General features: G+C 40.9%; 1 protein-coding gene across 5 annotated transcripts in view; it reads left to right on the plus strand.

The window, feature by feature from the left end:
• Positions 1 to 19,838, plus strand: part of TPH1 (tryptophan hydroxylase 1) — a 34,021-nt gene extending 14,183 nt beyond the window's left edge. For 4 of the 5 annotated variants that reach the window (XM_053925790.2, XM_053925788.1, XM_053925791.1 and 1 more), the window contains exons 2-11: positions 1,809 to 1,945; positions 6,270 to 6,453; positions 8,601 to 8,740; positions 9,965 to 10,032; positions 10,184 to 10,380; positions 12,168 to 12,303; positions 13,050 to 13,176; positions 14,813 to 14,908; positions 15,537 to 15,670; positions 17,192 to 19,838. In XM_053925790.2, the coding sequence (XP_053781765.1) occupies positions 1,829 to 1,945; positions 6,270 to 6,453; positions 8,601 to 8,740; positions 9,965 to 10,032; positions 10,184 to 10,380; positions 12,168 to 12,303; positions 13,050 to 13,176; positions 14,813 to 14,908; positions 15,537 to 15,670; positions 17,192 to 17,366 (1,374 nt within the window). In that variant the 5' untranslated portion in view covers positions 1,809 to 1,828 and the 3' untranslated portion in view covers positions 17,367 to 19,838. The remainder of the gene's footprint in view (positions 1 to 1,808; positions 1,946 to 6,269; positions 6,454 to 8,600; positions 8,741 to 9,964; positions 10,033 to 10,183; positions 10,381 to 12,167; positions 12,304 to 13,049; positions 13,177 to 14,812; positions 14,909 to 15,536; positions 15,671 to 17,191) is intronic. The other variant, XM_024558936.3, reaches the window with a different exon arrangement.

Here is a 19,838-nt window from a genome sequence, read left to right on the forward strand (position 1 = left end):
CAATGATTCCTCACTGCTCTGCATTCCTCGTCTTTTTCTTTATCTTCCTCACCTACTCCTTCCTCCCTTTTCCTTTAAGATCCATTTCAAACACATCTTCAGTAAAATGTCTCTGAACATGTACCAGAATGATCTGTTCACTGCCATCACTTACCTCTGCATTGTCACTCTCTCTCTACCAGACTTGCAGTTCCCTGAGGTGGGGACCATGTCTGTAAGAAATCTTGTATTCCTTTATTCATTTAATGGCATCTGTCCAGTGCCTACGAGGTGCAGGGGCTGTGCTGGGTGCTGGAGATACAACGGTGAGTAAAAGCATACACGTTCTCTGCCCCCGACGGAGCTCACGGTCTAGTTGGAAAGGCACAAGACCAGAAAGTCCCTGAAGCAGAGCTACAACTGTACCTGCCACTGTTGTTATGAATGGGAGTTATACGGTGCAGTGACAATCAGCACTAAGGGGAGGAGACTTGGGGAAGACAGGGGAGGCTTCCATGAACAAGTGGAGTGTGGGCTGGGGCGCTGGACACAGTGCACCCAGCTTCAAGCCCACGTCGTCACTGGTGCACCTGCTCTGAGCGGCCGTGCCATAGGCTTGGATCCATGAGTGAGAGCCCATGGGGGACAGTGGAAGCAGCTACATCCATGTAAGCTGTTGAAGGTTAATTCCACTAAAACTACGATATGGAACTGGGTAACTAGGAAGAATTAATAACCGAATGAAAACTAATCAGGAAAAAATCCTAAATATGCTGTTTCCATTTATTAATCCAAATCATATTTCTGAAATGTGTATTTCTCAATTGAAAGTCACCAATCCAAAGTTATTGTGCCCTATTTCTATCTCCCACAACGGCTTCACCTCCCCCGACACACACACACACACACACACACACACACACACACGGATTTATAATCACTTAGCTCTTGTAGGCCAATATTGAAAAGGCTTCAGGGCCCGTGGCCTAGAGGGTTCCATAGACAGGGAGGAAAGGAGACACTAATATGGAATCAGAATTCTCTCAGCTAGGGCTTATCCTTCCAGTCCGCATGTGTCCACAGCTGCCCAGGCTCGTGAATTTACAAAAGAAATAGAAGGCCTTGTCCCTGTTCTGAGGGAGCTTGCTGCCTTGTTAGGAGACAGGCTTGTATGAATAAAACATTTGGGGAAGCCGTTCAAGACCCAGTATAACAAAGAGCTAAAACTGTAGGGAGGGGAGCAGATAGGCTTTCTTAAAGGGCGGGGGTGGGGGGGGCTCCCAGTTCAGGCTACAAGTCAGGAAGCCTGCAAGAAGCTTCAGGCATGCTCTGAAAGAAGGATTAGGAGAAAAAAAAAGGAAACTACTAACATGTATTGTATCTTATTACATTCTAGGCTCTATGTCTGGCAATATTTTATCTTATTTTGGTCTCATTATAGTCTTGTCTTTTTTTTTTTTACGATTTTACTTACTTATTTCTAGAGAGGGGAAGGGATGAAGAAAGAGAGGGAGAGAAACATCAGTGTGTGGTTGCTTCTCCCGCATCCCCTACTGGGGACCTGGCCTGCAACCTAGGCGTGTGCCCTAGACCAAGAATCAAATCAGCAACCTTCGGCTCTCAGGCCAATGCTCAATCCACTGAGCCACACCAGCCAAGGCTGGCTTCATTATAGCCTTGCAAAGTGTATAAGCATATCCATGTTTTATAGATGAGGAAACTAAAACTTGATTAGTGTTATCAAATGTTGTCTCAGTTTCAAAATTATAAAATATTGTCTGCACTGTACTTCTTAGAACTTTCCTTGTACTTTCATACTTTATTTTTAGAGAAGTACACCAAATTCACCATGGTTGAAGACAATAAGGAAAACAAAGACCATGCTTTAGAAAGAGGAAGAGCAACTCTCATTTTTTCCTTAAAGAATGAAGTTGGAGGACTTCGAAAAGCACTGAAAATCTTCCAGGTACGCACTTTCCATACTTCTCCATCAAACTCCCTAAAATGAGTCTCTAAAATTAGACATAAAGTATGGAATACTGTAAATTCTTCAAAGATAGGCTACAGAGATTTCTTAAGCACTTAAATTTCTAAATTATTGCTTCATTCTAACAAATGGGCAAGAGATAAAAGCAGTTTACAGAAGAGGAGATACAAATAGCTAATAAAAAAGAGGGGAAGAAAGTCTTAATAGATTTCAGAGAAGCAAATTTTAATTTTATTTTAATTTGAAAATATTAACATTTTAATGACATCTAATGATGTGTTCATAATATAGTTAATGATATTTCTATATAGGAAAATAGCAAAGATTTTTATAATTATATAGTTCCCCATTGGCAAAGCTTCGGTGCATTTGGCACTTAAATGCACCTTTGGTGTGAGGGCAAATCGGTGTGCTGTGTAGGGAATCAATCTGGAAATATATATTGTGGGCCTTAAAATGTTTACACTTTTTGACTCACTAATTCCACTTCCATAAATCTATCTTAAGGAAGCAGGCATCAGTGCGGGAGACCATAAGTATTTATTGAGCACTTAGTGTGTGCTGGGCGCCCTGCTAGATACTAAGGATGCAGACCCGAGCAAAGGAGGCCCAGGGCCTGCCCTCCCTGTGTGTGCAGTCTGGTGGGCACACAGGCACCAGCAAATAATTACAGGAAGCAAATAATTACATGTGTGTAAAGGGACCTGAAAGCGAAGTACCAGGTACTCTCATAGCATTGAACTGGGGGGCGGAACTGGGGGCCCAAACTTAATTTAAGGGCTTAGGGACACAAAGATTTATTTATAAGAACTAAATATTATAAACGAACTACTTGTCCTAAGGTAGGGGGCAGGCTAATTGTGCTATTCAAATATCTTTGGGTTAAGCTTGTAGCTCTGGGAGCTCAAACCCTTGCTCTGTCACTTACTGGCTGAGTGATCCCGGGCAAAGTAACGTCTCTTTGAGATAAAACGAGAACCCTACCCATCTCATAGGATCATTGTGAAAATTCATAGAATTAATATATGTAAGTGCTTAGGATAGTTCAAAGTACCTTATCAGTAAGTGTTAGTTATTTTGAAAACTGAAGTTTAGATCTATATAACATACTGTTATGTAGCCATTTGAAATAATATTTCAAAGAATTAAAAATTTAAAATACAGACAGTCTAGAGGTGTTTGAAAAGCATCATTTTTCCTACCCTACACATTATATCTTCAGCCCCACTCCCCAGAGACAACCTCTTAATTGCTCTTTTGGTGATGAGTTTATAACATATAAATAGTGTGCTCTCATAGTTCTGAGTTATCAACTTTACACAATATTAATTTACTCTCTATTATAAATGATAGATAGCATCTCCCTCCTTTCTCCCTCCTACTCCTCCCCTGATTTGATAATTATATGATTATTTTAAGCTAGCCAATTGATTACCTTGGGCCTTTAAATAATATATTGTTTCTTTTAACTTTCTTTTTGATTTTATTTTCAGTCAAAGAATACTTGTGCATGGTTTAAAAAGTCCACTCACACTACAGAGCTTGTAAAGAAAACAGCAGTCTTCTGCTCCCTCTCTCTTCATCCCTCAGTTCCACTTAAACTTTTGTTAGCCTTGGGTGCAGACGGTTGAGTTAATCTTACTGGCTAATTCACAGGAACGCTATCCTGTTTGACTTATACAGCCTCCTGCTTTATGTCGTTGTTCCGTTCACTCCTCATTTCTCTCTTCTGATAGACAGCTACTCTGTTTGATACGTACATTGAATTATTTAACGTGCACTTTAGACTAGGTAGAGTTCTGTGTATGTGTCGGTAACTAACATAAATGTTATTATATAATACACTGTTTCTTTCACTCAACACTGTGTTTAGGGCCTACCTATGCTGCTATGTGTTCATCTAACTTCTGCATAGTGTTCTGGGTGTGAATCCACCCATTTTACTCATCCTCAGCCTCCAGGAGGTAACCAGTTTCAACTCTTTCAACTCTATTTCTAGTGTTTACTTTCATAATTCATATTTATAAATAATCTGCTTACTCTGCTGCTATTTCTTGATCTTTTTTTTTCAATCATAGTTACTATCTATTTCCTCCCACGGAAGTAAAGATTCAGCTTTCTGACACAACCTCCTTTTCAGGGGGCGCCCTCAACTTCCCTTCCCTCCATCTTCCCAATGTAGTCATGTCCCAGTTTTTGGCTATGTCAGTCTTCAGTGTTTTCATTATTAAGATTATGTAAATCTTGTCCAGAGAAGCTCCATACTGTCCATCACCCAGACTCTTCATTTCTTGTAAAACAGAATCGCTGCACAGTGCTTAGGGGCACGGACGGTGGAGCTGGACAGCCTGCGTTTGAGCTCCAGCCCCGACGCTTATCAGCTGTGTGACTGTGGGAAAAACTGCCAACCTCTCTGTGCCTGTGTCTGTACCTGAAACATCTGATCAAGAATGTCTCACGTACTAGTCCTGCTTCATCTGAATTTTCCAAGGTCTTCTTGCCTTACTCTTTCTTCCAGATGGGCTTTGAAATCACTTAGTTTCACTTCCTCACCAAACTCCATCAAGGTATTGACTTGGTAGCATTACATTTATAGATTAATCTAGGAAGAATTAACATCTTTTTTTCAAGAAACATAGTTTAGCTTTATGTTTATTCAAGTTGTCCTTCAGAAAGTATTGGAGAATATGTTCTTACTATAAAAACCCATGAGAAATACATTTAATAAAACTCTTCTTTACTCCTAACCAGTGGCAGTATAATTTGTAACTGGCTTTCTTCTGTTGATTCCATGGTAAATTCCATGTCCCAGGACAAACCCTGCCTATTTCAGTTCCTCACTCTTTCTCTTTGGTTCATATCCCCTGATAATTCTCATCTCATCCCTGCCTTTGCTCGTGCAGCTCTCCTGTTCGGAACCCTCCTTCTTCCCCGGGCCTTCCCGTTCTGTGTCTACTCTAAGACTCATGTCAGCTCCTGTCTGCTCACAGAGCCTTCTACTCTCTCCAACCCTGGATGCCTTTTCCCTTTGCCGAACATTCTCGGCACCTGAACACTCACCACTTGTGTTTTCTCTTAGTCTTTTGTGTGTTAGACAACTGGGTTACAAACTCCTTGTGTGTCTTATCCTTCACGGTATGCTTCACAGCTCTTACCTGGCTACATACAAGTTCACTACGTTAATTTAGATTGAAGTGGTTAGTATTGGAGATCACCTACTCCAATCTTCTCATTTTTTAGATGAAAAACTGTGGGTGACTGGTTCTTATGTTTCATTATCCTGTCGCCAGTGCTTTTCCTCAGCTACTTGCATCAGGAAGAGAAAATCCCCTCCTACAGGTTTGCACATACGGCGCCCACAGCTCAGGCTGGCAGGAAGAGACCAGAAGAAGCAATCTGGCTTAGCTGGTTACTAAGTTTGTTGCTTAAGAGATTTGAGGTATTAAATACTCTGTGTCAAGCTGTTCACTTAATTTTATTGGATGCATTTTTGCAAAGGAAACTTTTCTAAAAGACTAACGGCAGCATCACTTTTTGAAAACTGGCTTTAATTGGTAAGAATTTTCAAAAGATTCTTTTTATCCAGGAGACTTGGCATTTTCATTTGAAGGCCAATCAGTTATGGCAATCCAAGAAACTTCCAGTGGGTGTTATTTTATTAGTTTCTGGAGGGTGTGATGAATTTTTAAAACTTTCTTGAATAGTGCCTAATATTGCCCTGACCCATGCCCTGACCATCCTTGGTTGGGAGTTGTCCCACAAAGTGACAGGTCACCAGGTTGACTCGTGGTCAGGGCACATACCCAGGTTGTGGGTTTGGTCCCAGGGTCCCAGGCGAGGCATGTACAAGAGACAACTAATTGATGTGTCTCTCACACATCGATGTTTCTCTTTCTTCCTCCCTCCCTTCCCCTATCTCTCTAAAAATAAATAAATGAAGTCTTAAAAAAAAAAGAATGGTGTGGGGAGAGGATTGGAGGGAGAAGGATTGAGCAAGAAAGAAAAAGGACTCATGGACCTGGACAACAGTGTGGTGATTGAGGGGGGTGTGGTGGGAGGAGATGGGTGGAGGCAGATGAGGGTATAAGGGGGATAAAGAGTAATGGAAAAAATACAAAGAAAAATAGTACCTAGTATTTAGGGGGATTTACTTTGCTATTGGCAGCACTGAAAACATCCTTTTCTTCCTCTGGCTATTATGACAAGTGTGGAGTAGATTTTGGGTGGTGGTGAAAATCATCTGCTCGGAGACTGTTGCCATTTGAGGCAGGCCTGCAGAAGCTTCACCCTCTGCTTTGCACAGGAGAAGCACGTGAACCTGTTACATATCGAGTCTCGAAAATCAAAGAGAAGAAACTCGGAATTTGAGATTTTTGTTGACTGTGATATCAACAGAGAACAACTGAATGATATTTTTCATCTGTTGAAGTCTCACACTAACGTTCTCTCCGTGAATCCATCTGGTCATCTTACCGCGAAGGAGGATGGTAAGCTTGAAAAGTACAAATGACGCTTAGAAGAATAAGTGCGTAACGCGTGTCTCATCTTTCTTTCAGAACTGTGTATTTTATTTATTTTCTTTTAAAACTGTTTATGCTTCAATTAAAGTTGACAATAAATGTTACTTGGTATTAGTTTCACGTGTACAGCATGTACTTTTCAAAGTGCCCCCCCCCCGATATTTCCAGCACCCACCTGCACGATACATAGTTACTACAATATTACTGACTGTATTCCCTATGCTGTGCTTTACATCCCCGTGACTATTCTGTGACTACCAATTTGTACTTCTTCATCCCTTAATCTTTTCACTCAGTCCCTGCCCAATCTTATATTTATCTTGAAGGATGAAAGCAAAAATAAAACACTGTCTCTTCAAATTGCTTACAGTCTGTTAGTGAAGGGAACACAAAATAGAATTTCTCAAAATTGTAAGTAAAATTTATAAGGCAATGTTTTATCAAGTGTGAGAGAAGTGAAAAGGAAGCATTGAGGCTACAAAAGAATTCAGAAGAGTTAGAAATCTATTGTTATCTCAGTTTCCAAATCATCAAGCACTTCTGGATTTCACGAACCTCCAATTCACAATCCCCGAGTTCTTCGTGACTCGCATAGGGCTCGGCTCCCACAGATATTAAGTGAATATGTTGAGGGTGTTGACAGTTGCTGGCAGCCGTGACGTGAAATCCACTACATACACCATTCCTCTCTGCCCACCTCCTCCAAAAGCAGATGAAAAAGCAGTAAAGCCTTCCAAGGCTTCAGATACTCATAGCAAAGACACAGGCTGAAATCTTCCTTTGTGAAAAAAAATCCTGCAGTTCACTTGGGGCAAAAGGCAAATGGATAATTCAGCCACGTTTTGTAGATGGCACGCAATTTAAAATAATTCCTTCAGGTTATGCTACAATATTTGGGGTGTAATCAGGGCCAATATCCGCCTGTTATGTATGTGTATGGCTGTATACATTATTAACGTATTGGTATACTTTCATCTTTGGCTGGCAGGTAGCTGCTTCCCTGAGTCCTGTGAGTGCTTCCCACCACTCCTGAAGCCCGTGTGCCCCACACCCTCCCCTAGGGGTCCCTCGCCCGCCACAAACTGCGGCGGGGTTAACACCGTGCAGAGCAGGAGCCTAGGCCTCTGCTTCTGTCTATTTCCAGTGATGTGATTGGTGCCCCTGTTGTATTTGTTGTTAAATCCCTCGAGTATCACTTCTGGGCCTGTTTGAAAGGGCATTAGAACGAAGTGAGAAGGCTCAAGTTATAGTGTTCTCTCGTCTATTAGGGAGGATGAGGTACCTTGGTAAATTACCTTTCTGGACTTTGATGACTTATCTATAAAATTAAGAGTTTTACAGAGGCTGAATATTCAGTTGATATTTAGGGAATACCAACTATGTCAAATATTTCTACTAAGAAATGGGGATACAAAAATACATAGTCCCTACCCTAGAGTTGGTCCCGTTTTTTTCTGTAAGACAGACATGTTACAGATACATTATATGAAAACACACAGAGAAAGCTTTTAGAAAATTAGAAACGGTGTTCAGGGAACCCAGGCGACAGAGAATTACCTTCACCTACAGGGTCAGGAAAGGCTCCTTTGAATTGAGCCTTGAGGGAGGAGAAGGGTACCCTCAGGAAAACAGAAGGGAGGGGGGGGGAGAAAGTGGGAGTGGGGCAGGAGTTTCAGGCAGAAGAACAGCTTGCGCAAAACCCAGAGTCTTATGAGGGATGGATGTCTGGGGGACGGTGAGAAGGTCAAAGTGGAAAAGGCATGAATGATCTTTACTATCCTTTTCATCAACAACAATAAACATTCAAATTTCGTATTAAATTTGCACCTTGGTCTGTACATCCCTATTCTTCTTTTTTAGGGTGGTTAAATGTGTAGCTTAAAATTTTTTTTTTGGAACTTTTGGTCTATTAGAAAAGTCTAGCATTTCTCCAACACTTAAGAAGTCAAGGCTTATACATTTTAAGCTCACAATTTTTGAATAATATTTACTTATTAGAAATAGAGAAGTTAACTTGTATAAATTTTGCCTCAATGTACAAGCTGAAATTGAAAATCTCATCTAAGTGCATTTATGACTGTCTTAATGTCTTCTTCCTTACTGCCCCGTTTAAGGCTGTCCCTTCAGCTGTGAGTGGGCCTTGTGTTTTGCAGGTGTGGAAATGGCTCCTTGGTTCCCAAAGAAGATCTCGGACCTGGACCGCTGTGCTGGCCGGGTCCTGATGTACGGGTCTGAGCTGGACGCAGACCACCCCGTAAGTGCTTTGAATGGGTATTTTCAGGAACATAATGGAAAGCAAACAAAAAAATTAAGGATCACCTTTTTTTTGGTTTTGGAGAAAGTGCTTATTCTGGACTAAATAGCACTTTAATTTGGGCATCAGGAAGTGTAGTAGACCCCCACATTGGTAGAATTGAGACTAACCGCCTGAACAACATCTAACTTCACTGGATCCAAAGCGGCTGTTCAATGCCCGACATTCCCGTTATTAAGAGCTACTCTAAGAGTTACACTAAAATAAAGATAGTATCTGCTGTCGGTTTTTATTAAAGTAGGCATGGGTTACTGGAAATGGGAGTAAAAGTAGGATGGAATAAGACTGACCACCCATGCTGCCCACCCTAATTGGGTTATTAGGCTGCCGCTGAACTACGAGGTTGTTTCCTTGGGGAACCATGTGGGATACGGTGTGGGCATGAGCTGGAGTGTTTAGTGAGGCCAGGGTATCAGGATTGCTTATGGAGCTCTAGGGTCCTGAGAGCGGAGGAGAGGAGAGAGTGTGGGCGTGGAGTCGAGTAGACCAGGGCTTTCACCCAGCTTCTCTCAGCTCTGTGAGTGTGACTGTACACCACCGCAGACAGCCCCGACAATCCATCCCTGCGTTCCATGACATCTTACTGAGGAACTGCTGGAATTTACAAGTTGCTGTACCTGCCAGGGAAGCTTACAGTCAGTTGAAAAGATAAAGCCCGCGTACGAATAGACACATACAAGATTAAAATGTGGAAAGTGTACTAAGTGGCATGAACAACACCTAAGCAATCCTAATACCCTGGCCTCACTAAATACTCCAGCTCATGCCCGTACCGTATCCCATATTGGTGTAAGATACACACAAAAGAGCAAATACTTCTAGCTGAAGAGATCAGTTGAGTGATTAAGAAAAATATCTTACCCTTGGCAAAGAGCCTGTCTTTAACTAGGACAGTGCTTTTATTATTCAACCCATTTTATTTTTGAAGGCATTATAGTATTTTTGTATCTTGGTATCTATAGTACCTTGTGTCCTTGTAGCCACTATAGTATAAAGCTGTCACAACTACAGTGACATTAAAATAAAAATGATCATAAGTTTCTAAACAATGCTTGCTCAAAAGAACAATTATGTCGCTCTTTAATATAATAAAAATGCTTCCCAAATATCATTTGTCAAGTACATTTTACTATGAATATTTAAAACCTTTTCTTTAATTATCAGGGCTTCAAAGACAACGTCTACCGTGAAAGACGGAAGTATTTTGCAGACTTGGCTATGAACTATAAGCAGTAAGCATGTTATAAAAATAACTTATCCACCTTCAAAATAGTAAAATCAATGAAGAGAGTAAATTATGCTCATTTAGTAAATAGAGAATAAGAGAAATGCTGCTGTTTATTGAATGCTAATTCAAGTAACTTCTTCCCTTTATCTTGCTAGTGGAGACCCCATCCCTAAGGTTGCATTCACGGAAGAGGAGATTAAGACCTGGGGAACCGTGTTCCGAGAGCTGAACAAACTCTACCCAACCCACGCCTGCAGAGAGTATCTCAAAAACTTACCTTTGCTTTCTAAGTATTGTGGCTACCGGGAAGATAACATCCCGCAGCTGGAAGATGTTTCCAACTTTTTAAAAGGTAATAAGCTAATTAACATTTTGTAAGGGGAATGCCGAACTCTGTGTGGGTCAGGGCAGAATTTGTAAAGAGGAATAAAGTCCAGCGATGTGGGGAATCGGAATTTTCCGGTACTCTGTCCTGGAGTTTTGGATCCTGCGTTGGGCATCACGTGTGAAGAGGGACGGTCATAACCAGGACACATGTAGAAGGAAGTGAGCAGAATTATAAGGGGATTAGAAAATGTATCATATGGATAAAATCTGGAAGACTCTTAGGGTGTTTACCCTGGAGATTTCAAAGACATTGTGTCTTTATTTAACTATTTGTCATCTAACATAATAGAGGGATTACTATGTGGCCCTAAAGTAAAGGACTGTCGAGTAGAAACTGCAAGCTTTTGGCCCAAAATGGAAATGGAACAGGCTCACGAGGTGGTTAGTGCCCCATCCAAGGAGGTGCGGATGCAAAAGCTCAGCACCTGCTTGTCAGGGATGCAGTAGGGGAGGCTCCGGCTCCTCAGGGAAGACTGGAGTAGCTGAGCTGAAGCCCCTTTCCCCAATAAGATTCTAGTATTTTCCCACAGAAGCAGATGTGAGCTAGTAGAGGTATAAATAAAGGGCAAGGAGAGTTTTGTTCCTTTTAGATCCTCATTCTTGTTTTGTCCAGGCCTCTTTATTTATTTTTTTCTAGCTCATATAGGAAATAAAATGGTCAGTGATTTCCAGGTGATCTCCAACAGATAAGAAAAAGAAATATCTCCTTTGATCTCAGTAGATTAGGAACTTGGGGAAAAAAGAGAAATTAAGTCTTTGACTCAAAGTGAATTTAGTTTATTTCCATCATGGTCTGTAATTACTATCTTTGAATTTTTAGTGTGGATTGTTATACAAATCTGCATACGTATTTAACTCCATAATTCTCATACCTGTATACACAAAGGAGGAACTAAGCAGGAAAGGAAAATGTTGTTTTTATGCAGGAAGAACCCATGTAAGTGGTTCCGCAAACACTAGATTTAAAAAACGTAGTGATTACAGATGGCAGAGAACCGGTGCCCGTGATCTCAAGAGATGTGCAAAGACAGACGAGCATGTGCCACCAAAGTTTGATGTAGAATGTTTCCGTCACTGTGGAAAGTTTATTGGGACCACGAAGTCTGCCTGTCCAAGGGGGAGAACCTGGGTACAAAGCAACCAGGTGTAACTAGAACACACGAGTGTGAGGCTTTGAAATGAAGGGTGAAATGGGGGCATTGGCTGCCTTCTGGGGGCACTTTTCAGTGGGCATGACGTCTTGGCTGTTGGGGTTAAGGAAGACCCCCATCCAGTGTAGATGAAATAAAGAACCTGCTTTATAAGAGATGGTACTGGCTAAAAAAGGGCATAGATTTGAAAATGGTTCTAATCTAAAGTAATAGATTCTGACCAGGGGATATTCTAAACTCTTTAGGGAGACAACAAGGTGTAGAATAAAGAGACGTGGGTTCTCATCCTGCCTGTACTCTCCACAGTGTGGCCTCGGGCACATTATTGAGTCCAATCCTCAGTTTTACAGTTGTTACAATGAGGAGAAACTAACTCATACAGTAAATATGAAAGGGGATGTGATATGTAAAAGGCGTAATTCATTGCCTGGCCATAGTAAGTGCTTAATCATTATCACTTCCCCCTAGTACACCTAGGATACATTTTAGTTTTCATGTCTCTCTCGAGGTGCAACTTTGTGCCGCTGGCAGGATTAAAATGCTGCAGTATGTGGTCTGTTCTGGTGAAGGTTTGCTCTGTGTTTTCTGCCTTGCTTTGCAGAACGCACGAGTTTTTCTATCCGTCCTGTGGCTGGTTACTTGTCACCAAGGGACTTCTTATCAGGTTTAGCCTTTCGAGTTTTCCACTGCACACAGTATGTGCGCCACAGTTCAGATCCCCTCTATACCCCAGAGCCGTAAGTACTTCATCGATTGATTGATTGATTGATTGATTCATTCATCCAATACCTGTTGGTAATATAGAGCCCACTTCATGAGATTTTTGTGAAGATTAAATACATTAGCACATGTAAAACATTTATAATGGTCCCTGGCGTATAATATATGCTTCATGCTCTCTATAAGTTAGCCATTATTATTATTATTATTATTATTATTTGACAACCTGTTAGGTGACAGGTGCTGTTCTAAGCATAGAGGATAAATGAATGTATTAACACTGAAAAAAAATCAGACAAAAATTCCTGCCTTCATAGAGCTTCTGTTCCAGTGGGGAGGGGGTACAGATAATAAACAAACATACACAGATACATTCAGCTGGTGATTAGTGCCGTGGAGAAACATAAAGCAGGGAAAGAAGGAGGGGTGTGTGTGTGTGTGTGAGAGAGAGAGATTGCTATTTTGAAAAGGGTGCTCAGGGAGGGCCTCGCAGGGAGGGTAACATTGGAGCAGAGACCTGCTTTGGGGCAAGGGGCATGTCTGTGGGCATCTGCATGTACTTATATGTGTGGGTTTGTGAGTGGCCAGGTTTGGAAGCACAACTGTTTCTTTATTTGGTTAGTGTCCTTTGTGGTCCTTTTCCAAAGTAATACCACTTGACCGATTTCAATAAAAGTAAGATCAGATTTTAATTTGATGGAATGGCTGATTAGCGTGTCAATGTTGAGCATCGCAGTGTGACGGACATGTGCCTCTCTTTCAGTGACACCTGCCACGAACTCTTAGGTCATGTCCCCCTTTTGGCTGAACCTAGTTTTGCACAATTCTCCCAGGAAATTGGCCTGGCATCCCTCGGAGCTTCAGAGGAGGCTGTTCAAAAACTGGCGACGGTATAAGTCTGGAAATAACCATATATATAGATCAGTAATTCTTGGGTGGGATGTGGGGTTTTTGCATAGTTTAAAAGTACACATTCAAGATGACCATGAGAAAATATGTCTTGGCTCATACTTAATTTAATTTAAATCATTTATATAACATTAAAAGAGGATGTAAAAATTTAAGGTTTATCAAAAGGAGACATGAGCTTAAAAAGGCAGGGAAACACTAGAGTACAATAATGTTAATAGTTGATGTATCTTCCTTTTCCAGTGAAAATGATAGGTTCCCCCCAAATGATGCTAATGACATTTTTGAGTACTAGCTGCAGATACAAAGATGAGGAAGGCCTGGTTCCTGCCTTCCAGGAACTTCGACGCTACTTTAGAAAGCAGTTATGTTAGAACGAGATGGAGGCGGCAGACAAGTTCAGACAGAGCACTCTAGGTGTGCAGGGAACTGCTTGGGGAAGGTTTCCTGGAAGAGGAACATCTGAACTAGCTCAGGGAAGATGTGTAACATATTCGTGCGCCAAGAAAGGAAGGAAGAGATCTTGGGATGAGGGCACACAAGGAAAGACGAGGAGGTGCTTAGTGTGTCTGGAGAAACGACAGGAGGCTGGGGCAGAGGGTGTGAGGGTGGGGGAAGCGGTGTGAAACAGGCTCGATGGTTAGCCCGTGTTTCTCAGATTGTGGTTTGCAGTCTCTGAGGCCCTTTCAAAATCATGTGTAGGTAACAGATCCATTCAAAGCGCAAAGTGATTTTTAATGTAACAGACAGAGTTCACTGATGTGGTTTCAGATTTGACAATGCAGCTGAACTTTAAGAAACTACGGCCTTTTGAGTTTTGATATAATGTTAGATAAAAACACCCACAGTTATCTGACAAGACTATTACACTATTCAACCTCTTCCAACTACTTATCTGTGTGAGGTTGAATTTTCTTCATATACTTTAATCATATATGTTAGACATTATTATTATTAATTGATAAATTGTTAAGTGACAGGTACTGTTCTAAGCATAGAGAATGTAACATGGAAAAAATGGATAAAATTTTTGTCTTTATAGAGCTTAATTCCAATGTGGCATATAGATAATAAACAAATGAATATATACTAATATATTTTAACCAAAACAACATATTGCTACAGGTTAAATGCAGAGGCAGATATGAGAATCTATTTGTTTTCCAGTCACACATTAAATAATATCTAGCCAGACATTAAAAAGATTTGCAACAATGTAAAACAGTGCTAGTTTATTACCTTTTGTTTTGTACAATGTTGTTATTTTTCACTAAAATGTTATCTATGTTACCATAAAATGATCTGTATATTTTACAATTAATTAGTAAACATTTAAATATTTTCTCAGTTTTAATTTTTACTATGGTAAGTATAGCTAGCAAGCCACAAAAACACAGGTCTGAGGTCCTCAGGGATTTCGAAGAGTATGTGGGGGTCCTGGGAACAGAATTTGGGAAGTATAGCCTTAGAATGAGTCCAGATTGTACAAATACTTGTGAGCGAGTCTGGGGGTCTCGGACTTTGTTCCAGGATACTTTGGGTCGGGGGCACAGAGTTGTGATTTGTTTTAAATGGAGGCACTCGGGCTATGAAAGTAACGTGGATGTCCTTTCGCAGTGCTACTTTTTCACCGTGGAGTTCGGGCTGTGCAAACAAGACGGGCAGCTGAGAGTCTTTGGTGCTGGCTTACTGTCTTCTATCAGTGAACTCAAAGTAAGAGTTGTGCATCTTTGCACATCTCTGTTTCCCAAATATTCTGATATATATACGTATGTGTTGGTTCATCTTTAAAATAAAAAAAAGTATTTTAAAGCTTTTGCTTACAAAGTCTTGCTGTTGTTTCCTCACCATTTTTTTGTGTGCTAGCAATAACTTCTGTAATTTTTAGGGAGTTCTTTTGAGATTTATTATTTAGCCAGTAAGGGAATAAATTTAGGCTTGTTGAGTGATGGATGTGTATGGCACAAATCTGAGACACTGTCTTGTTCTCAAGGAGCCTGCCACCTGGTGGTGGGTATGGGTCATGCACATGAATAATTAGTGCATGTAGAAAGTAGGTGCCGTAATGCAAAAACATGTAAGGATCCTTTGGTGCCTTCTACATGGAGAAGAGTTTCAGAACAATAGAGATGATCTAGAGGCATTTATAGAGAGAGGCAAGCCACTTGTTTTGCTGGATAATAGTGTGGGTTAAATGGAGCTGTAGGAAATTAGCATGGAATTGTAGGCCATTGCATTAGTGGTGCAAATTCAGAGGTGTGCTGATTCTAGTAATTGTGTGTAAAATGTGATATGTGGAAATAGATAGCATTCTTAGATTTGCTAACTCTTTGTCTTCTAGCATGCACTTTCTGGACATGCCAAAGTAAAGCCCTTTGACCCCAAGATTACCTGCAAACAGGAATGTCTCATCACAACTTTTCAGGATGTCTACTTTGTATCGGAAAGCTTTGAAGATGCGAAGGAGAAGATGAGGTAGAGTATATCTTCCCCATACCTTAACTTTCCTCTGCAAAGCATAGGTCCAATAATGGTAACAACTCACAGAAGTAAGCAACCAGATAATTAGAAGCCTACTAGGTGCCTTCTGCCTGTAGCATTATCTCCCTTTTACAACAAATATTCAGAGTACATTGTTTAAATGAGAGTTGTAAATTATGAGTCAGATACACTAAGAAATTGGTATCTTCCCATTTCTTTTAATCAGAGAGTTTATAATATAATAGGAAAAATAAACTTTATAAATGACTATACAATGACATAGAAAGCCTTTGTGGAAATACAGATGAAACATTGTTTGCATTTTATTCAGGAGAAATTCATTTCAGCTGGGGGAACAGGGAAAGCTAATGGACTTTTAGAAAGGACACGAAGGACAGATAGGATTTAGATATGCGAAGTTGTAGGCTAAGGGACAGCATAAAAAATATAAGGAGGTAAAAAGATATTAAAAATGTGGGATGAAATCAAAGCTATGCTTTAACTATTAATTAGCTAAGTGTGTTGTTAAGAAAGGTGGATACTGCAGGCAGGGCAACTACTTAGATTCTTACAGTACTTCAAGTGAGAATAAAGACCTGAGCTAAGATAAAAGGTTGGAGGGAAGAAAAGGACTGCAAGGCAGAATCAACAAAGTCTTTGGTGGACGGGGTCGTGAGATCATATTGTGACAGTGCAGGTAGGCTGGGGTTGGAGGCATGCCCCTGTCTTCAGGGAGTTTCTTTTAGTTGGGGTGTTAAGCCACTCACAGAACCAAATAACAAAGCAGAAGGGCTTCCCCTGACACATGTGGCACATTTGCGCAACTAGAGGTGGGGGCCCCTCTGGGTTGACCTGGTGGATTCAAGCTGGGTTTCATCCCCTGCTCATGTATAATTGTCCTGAGCTGCACAATTATCCCTAGGGGTCCTAAACAGGATTGTTCTTGGGAGTGCCTGATGAGAGGTGCAAATTTGGGCTTGATGAAGAAGGCAGAACTTTCATGCTTGAAGAAAGGGTAGAATTTAGGTCATTTTGGAGAAGGCTAGAGGCAAACATTCTAAGCAGAAAGAATGTAGGAGGCATGTGCAGGAGGCAGGACTGTTCTCAGCCTCTTTCAGTGTGTGTGCGTGTGTGTGTGTGTCTGTGTCTGTGTAGTTATGTAAATCACAACAGAGGGGTCTGTTGCTACAGTATGTGGCCAGTGTTGTCATTCTCTACCGATAAAGTGACTGTTCTTGGTCTCCTTTCTTAGGTATAAAGTAATAAATTGTTAATAAAGCCATCCACGGGATCTTTCCCCAGTAACGCAGGGGTAGGTGTATCCGTGACGACTTTAGGTTTTCCACCGGCGTGGGGCTCCAGGGCGCCTCTGCACACGCAGTGCAGGAAGCAGGTCGGACTGGCTGCAGGAAATCCTAGATTTGTCTTTTGCCTAGTGTGTGAAGTAGGCTTGCTGTTGGTTTTTACCGTTTTCCCTCTAGAAATTGATTGCTTTTTATTTGTTTTTGTTAATAGAGAATTTACCAAAACAATTAAGCGCCCATTCGGAGTGAAGTATAATCCATATACACGGAGTATTCAGATCCTGAAAGACACCGAGAGCATCGCCAGCGCCATGAACGAGCTTCGTCATGACTTCGATGTCGTCAGTGACGCCCTCACTAACGTCAGCCGGCCGCCGAGCGTCTGACCATTGCTGGTCCTGATCCTGAGAGCGTCTGAGCGTCCGTCAGAGGCCTGTGGGCCAGCTCTTGCTTTCCTGGAAGACTTGGCCATGGGGGGATAGCAGCCAAACAATATTTTCTACTCTCGCTTCTTAATGGCCCATTAATTTTTGAAAATTTGTAGCTGGAAATTCTAGCCACCACCTTTTTTTTTTTTTTTGGTAACAGTTTTAGTGAAATATGATTGATATACAATTTACTGACTATCTATTTTTTTAAATAGAGAAGTTATTTGTCCCAATGGATATATCTAGTCCCAGCCGGATTCTATTTTTCGCAGTCCTTCTTGAGTAAAATAACCATTATTATCACTTAAAACATTTTCAGAGGCATTGTGGAGCTGGTTCATGTTGTTACCTAAGTCCTCTTATCCCTAAACCAGCTCACTTACCAATGAATTCGTGCCAAGCTCAATCACGTCCACATGCCTAAATTTAATAGGAGACCGGCTGCTAGCATGAACAAAATGAGAGACGACTTTGCACATGAAGCTTACCTGGTGAAGAGCAAGTAGTCAAGCTTCAAGTGTAGTGCCTTGTAGGGAAATAGGAGTAGCTAAGTCTGGCAAGGTCAGTTAGGGTATAACCTTAAGACCAGATTAAGAATTTGGGACTTTTATTTTGTAGGCACTTGGCAGCCCCTTCCTAAATGACAATCCTCCTTAAAATGTTTCTACGGCATTTCATGACACTGGTTTTATCTTAGATTATCTGCTCTACTTATGCAGCCCCGGAACTTGGCGGGGGCACCACTCGCAAAGCCCTGTACTCAGACATACAGCCCCAGGTACTGTGATGGAACGTCCTCAGGTTAGCAGGAGGCCGTGCTGTCAAAGGGAGAGTTCCAACTGGGATGGACGAGAGCAGCACAGAGTTAAAGTTAGAAAAGCAGTGCCGGGCGCTTTATTCACAAGGTATCAGGGTATCAGGTGAAACTGTAAATGGGAAGGTAAGCCAGGAGGGTAGAGGCAGGGGCAGCATGGAGGAAATGGAATGTAAGAAAGGGTGGGAAGAGCATGTGGGGACCCACATGTAACAATGCAAGGGCTGGCTTTTGTGTGGTGTGAGTGGTGTAGGACAGGGAATAGGCCTGGTCTTGTATAAACAGACGAAGCTGGGCTCCCAAACGCATGCTGTGTCTTTTTAATTTGCTCCTTTTCTCCCCTCCCTACCCCAGAGGAGGGCTTTCCTCAAGTGTCTGTCTTTGGCCCTCCTCTCTGTTATCTCTTCATGGGAAATGGCATCCAAGTCCATAACTTCAGTTCTTATTTTGTATGGTGTTCATATTTGCAGTCCTAACCCTGACATCATTCTTGAAGTTTTGCCTCTTAATTCCAGCTGTCTGCTGGACACCTCTGTCTGGGTGTCCCACAGATTGGGCCAGCGTTGTACAACTTTCTGTGGCACCATCCACAGAAGGAAACAGAACTGTGCAGTGTGGCAGCCCTGCCAAGTGTCTCAAACTCAACAGGATCAAAAAGAAACTCAGAATAACCTGAATGTTACATCCCATCAGCTCCTTCTCCCAGGGATCTCGTTTTTCCTAATGCTATATTATGGGTCATATTTTCAGCCAATTTTCCATTTCTAAGAAACTGTCCTTATATTTCACATTAATAGTCAAATTAAATATCATTAAATATGTTTTATTTCAACAGGTCACTTGATTTTCAATCCTTACTAGATCTCAAAAGAAATTGTAAAAGTTTTCTTTAAAATTCCTTTCATTTTATGTTATGTTAGGAAATAGAATTTGGGAAAGGTAATTCATGTTTTTACATTACTTATAAATTTTAATAGCCAATTAACTGTTAAATATAGTTTTGGTAGTAAATAGATGTTAAGTCAGCTAATCTAAAATCATTTAAAATATTCATTAGCTAGTTTATAGTTAGTGTATTTGATTGCAAGGAAATGTGTCATAAGATACTGATCGATGGCAAACACCAGCAAATTGTGCACATTGTATCCGGTTATTTTCACACGGCTCTGACCATGGTGAAGACTCATAGTTACTGAATTTTAACGATGTATTTAAAATCACTCTAAAGCACACTAAAATCAATATCTAAAGGCACAACCATTATAACTAACAACTTCAGAATAATGGAAATATTTAAGGATTGATTTCAGTTCTTCTAATCTCTGGATTTGTGATATTTGATAAGGCAGGATTCCTGCAGGTCTTAGAATTTTCATGCATTCAAAAATATACATCTTCAAAGCATCTAGGAATAGAATTGAACCAAAAGTTTGGTTCATAATTCTTTTTTTCTCTTTTTCTTTTTTTTCTTGCCATGTTGCTTGTGGTTGAAAGAACATGTAATAGAGTTCATATGTTAACTTCTAGGAAATATACAAAGATACTGTGGTCCATTTCAGTCCAGTCTGTGTTTTACGATGTGACATGCATTTATGATTTGCAAGTTTGTTATTCAA

This window comes from Desmodus rotundus, chromosome 5 (genome assembly GCF_022682495.2).
Source record: "Desmodus rotundus isolate HL8 chromosome 5, HLdesRot8A.1, whole genome shotgun sequence".
Classification (NCBI taxonomy): domain Eukaryota; kingdom Metazoa; phylum Chordata; class Mammalia; order Chiroptera; family Phyllostomidae; genus Desmodus; species Desmodus rotundus.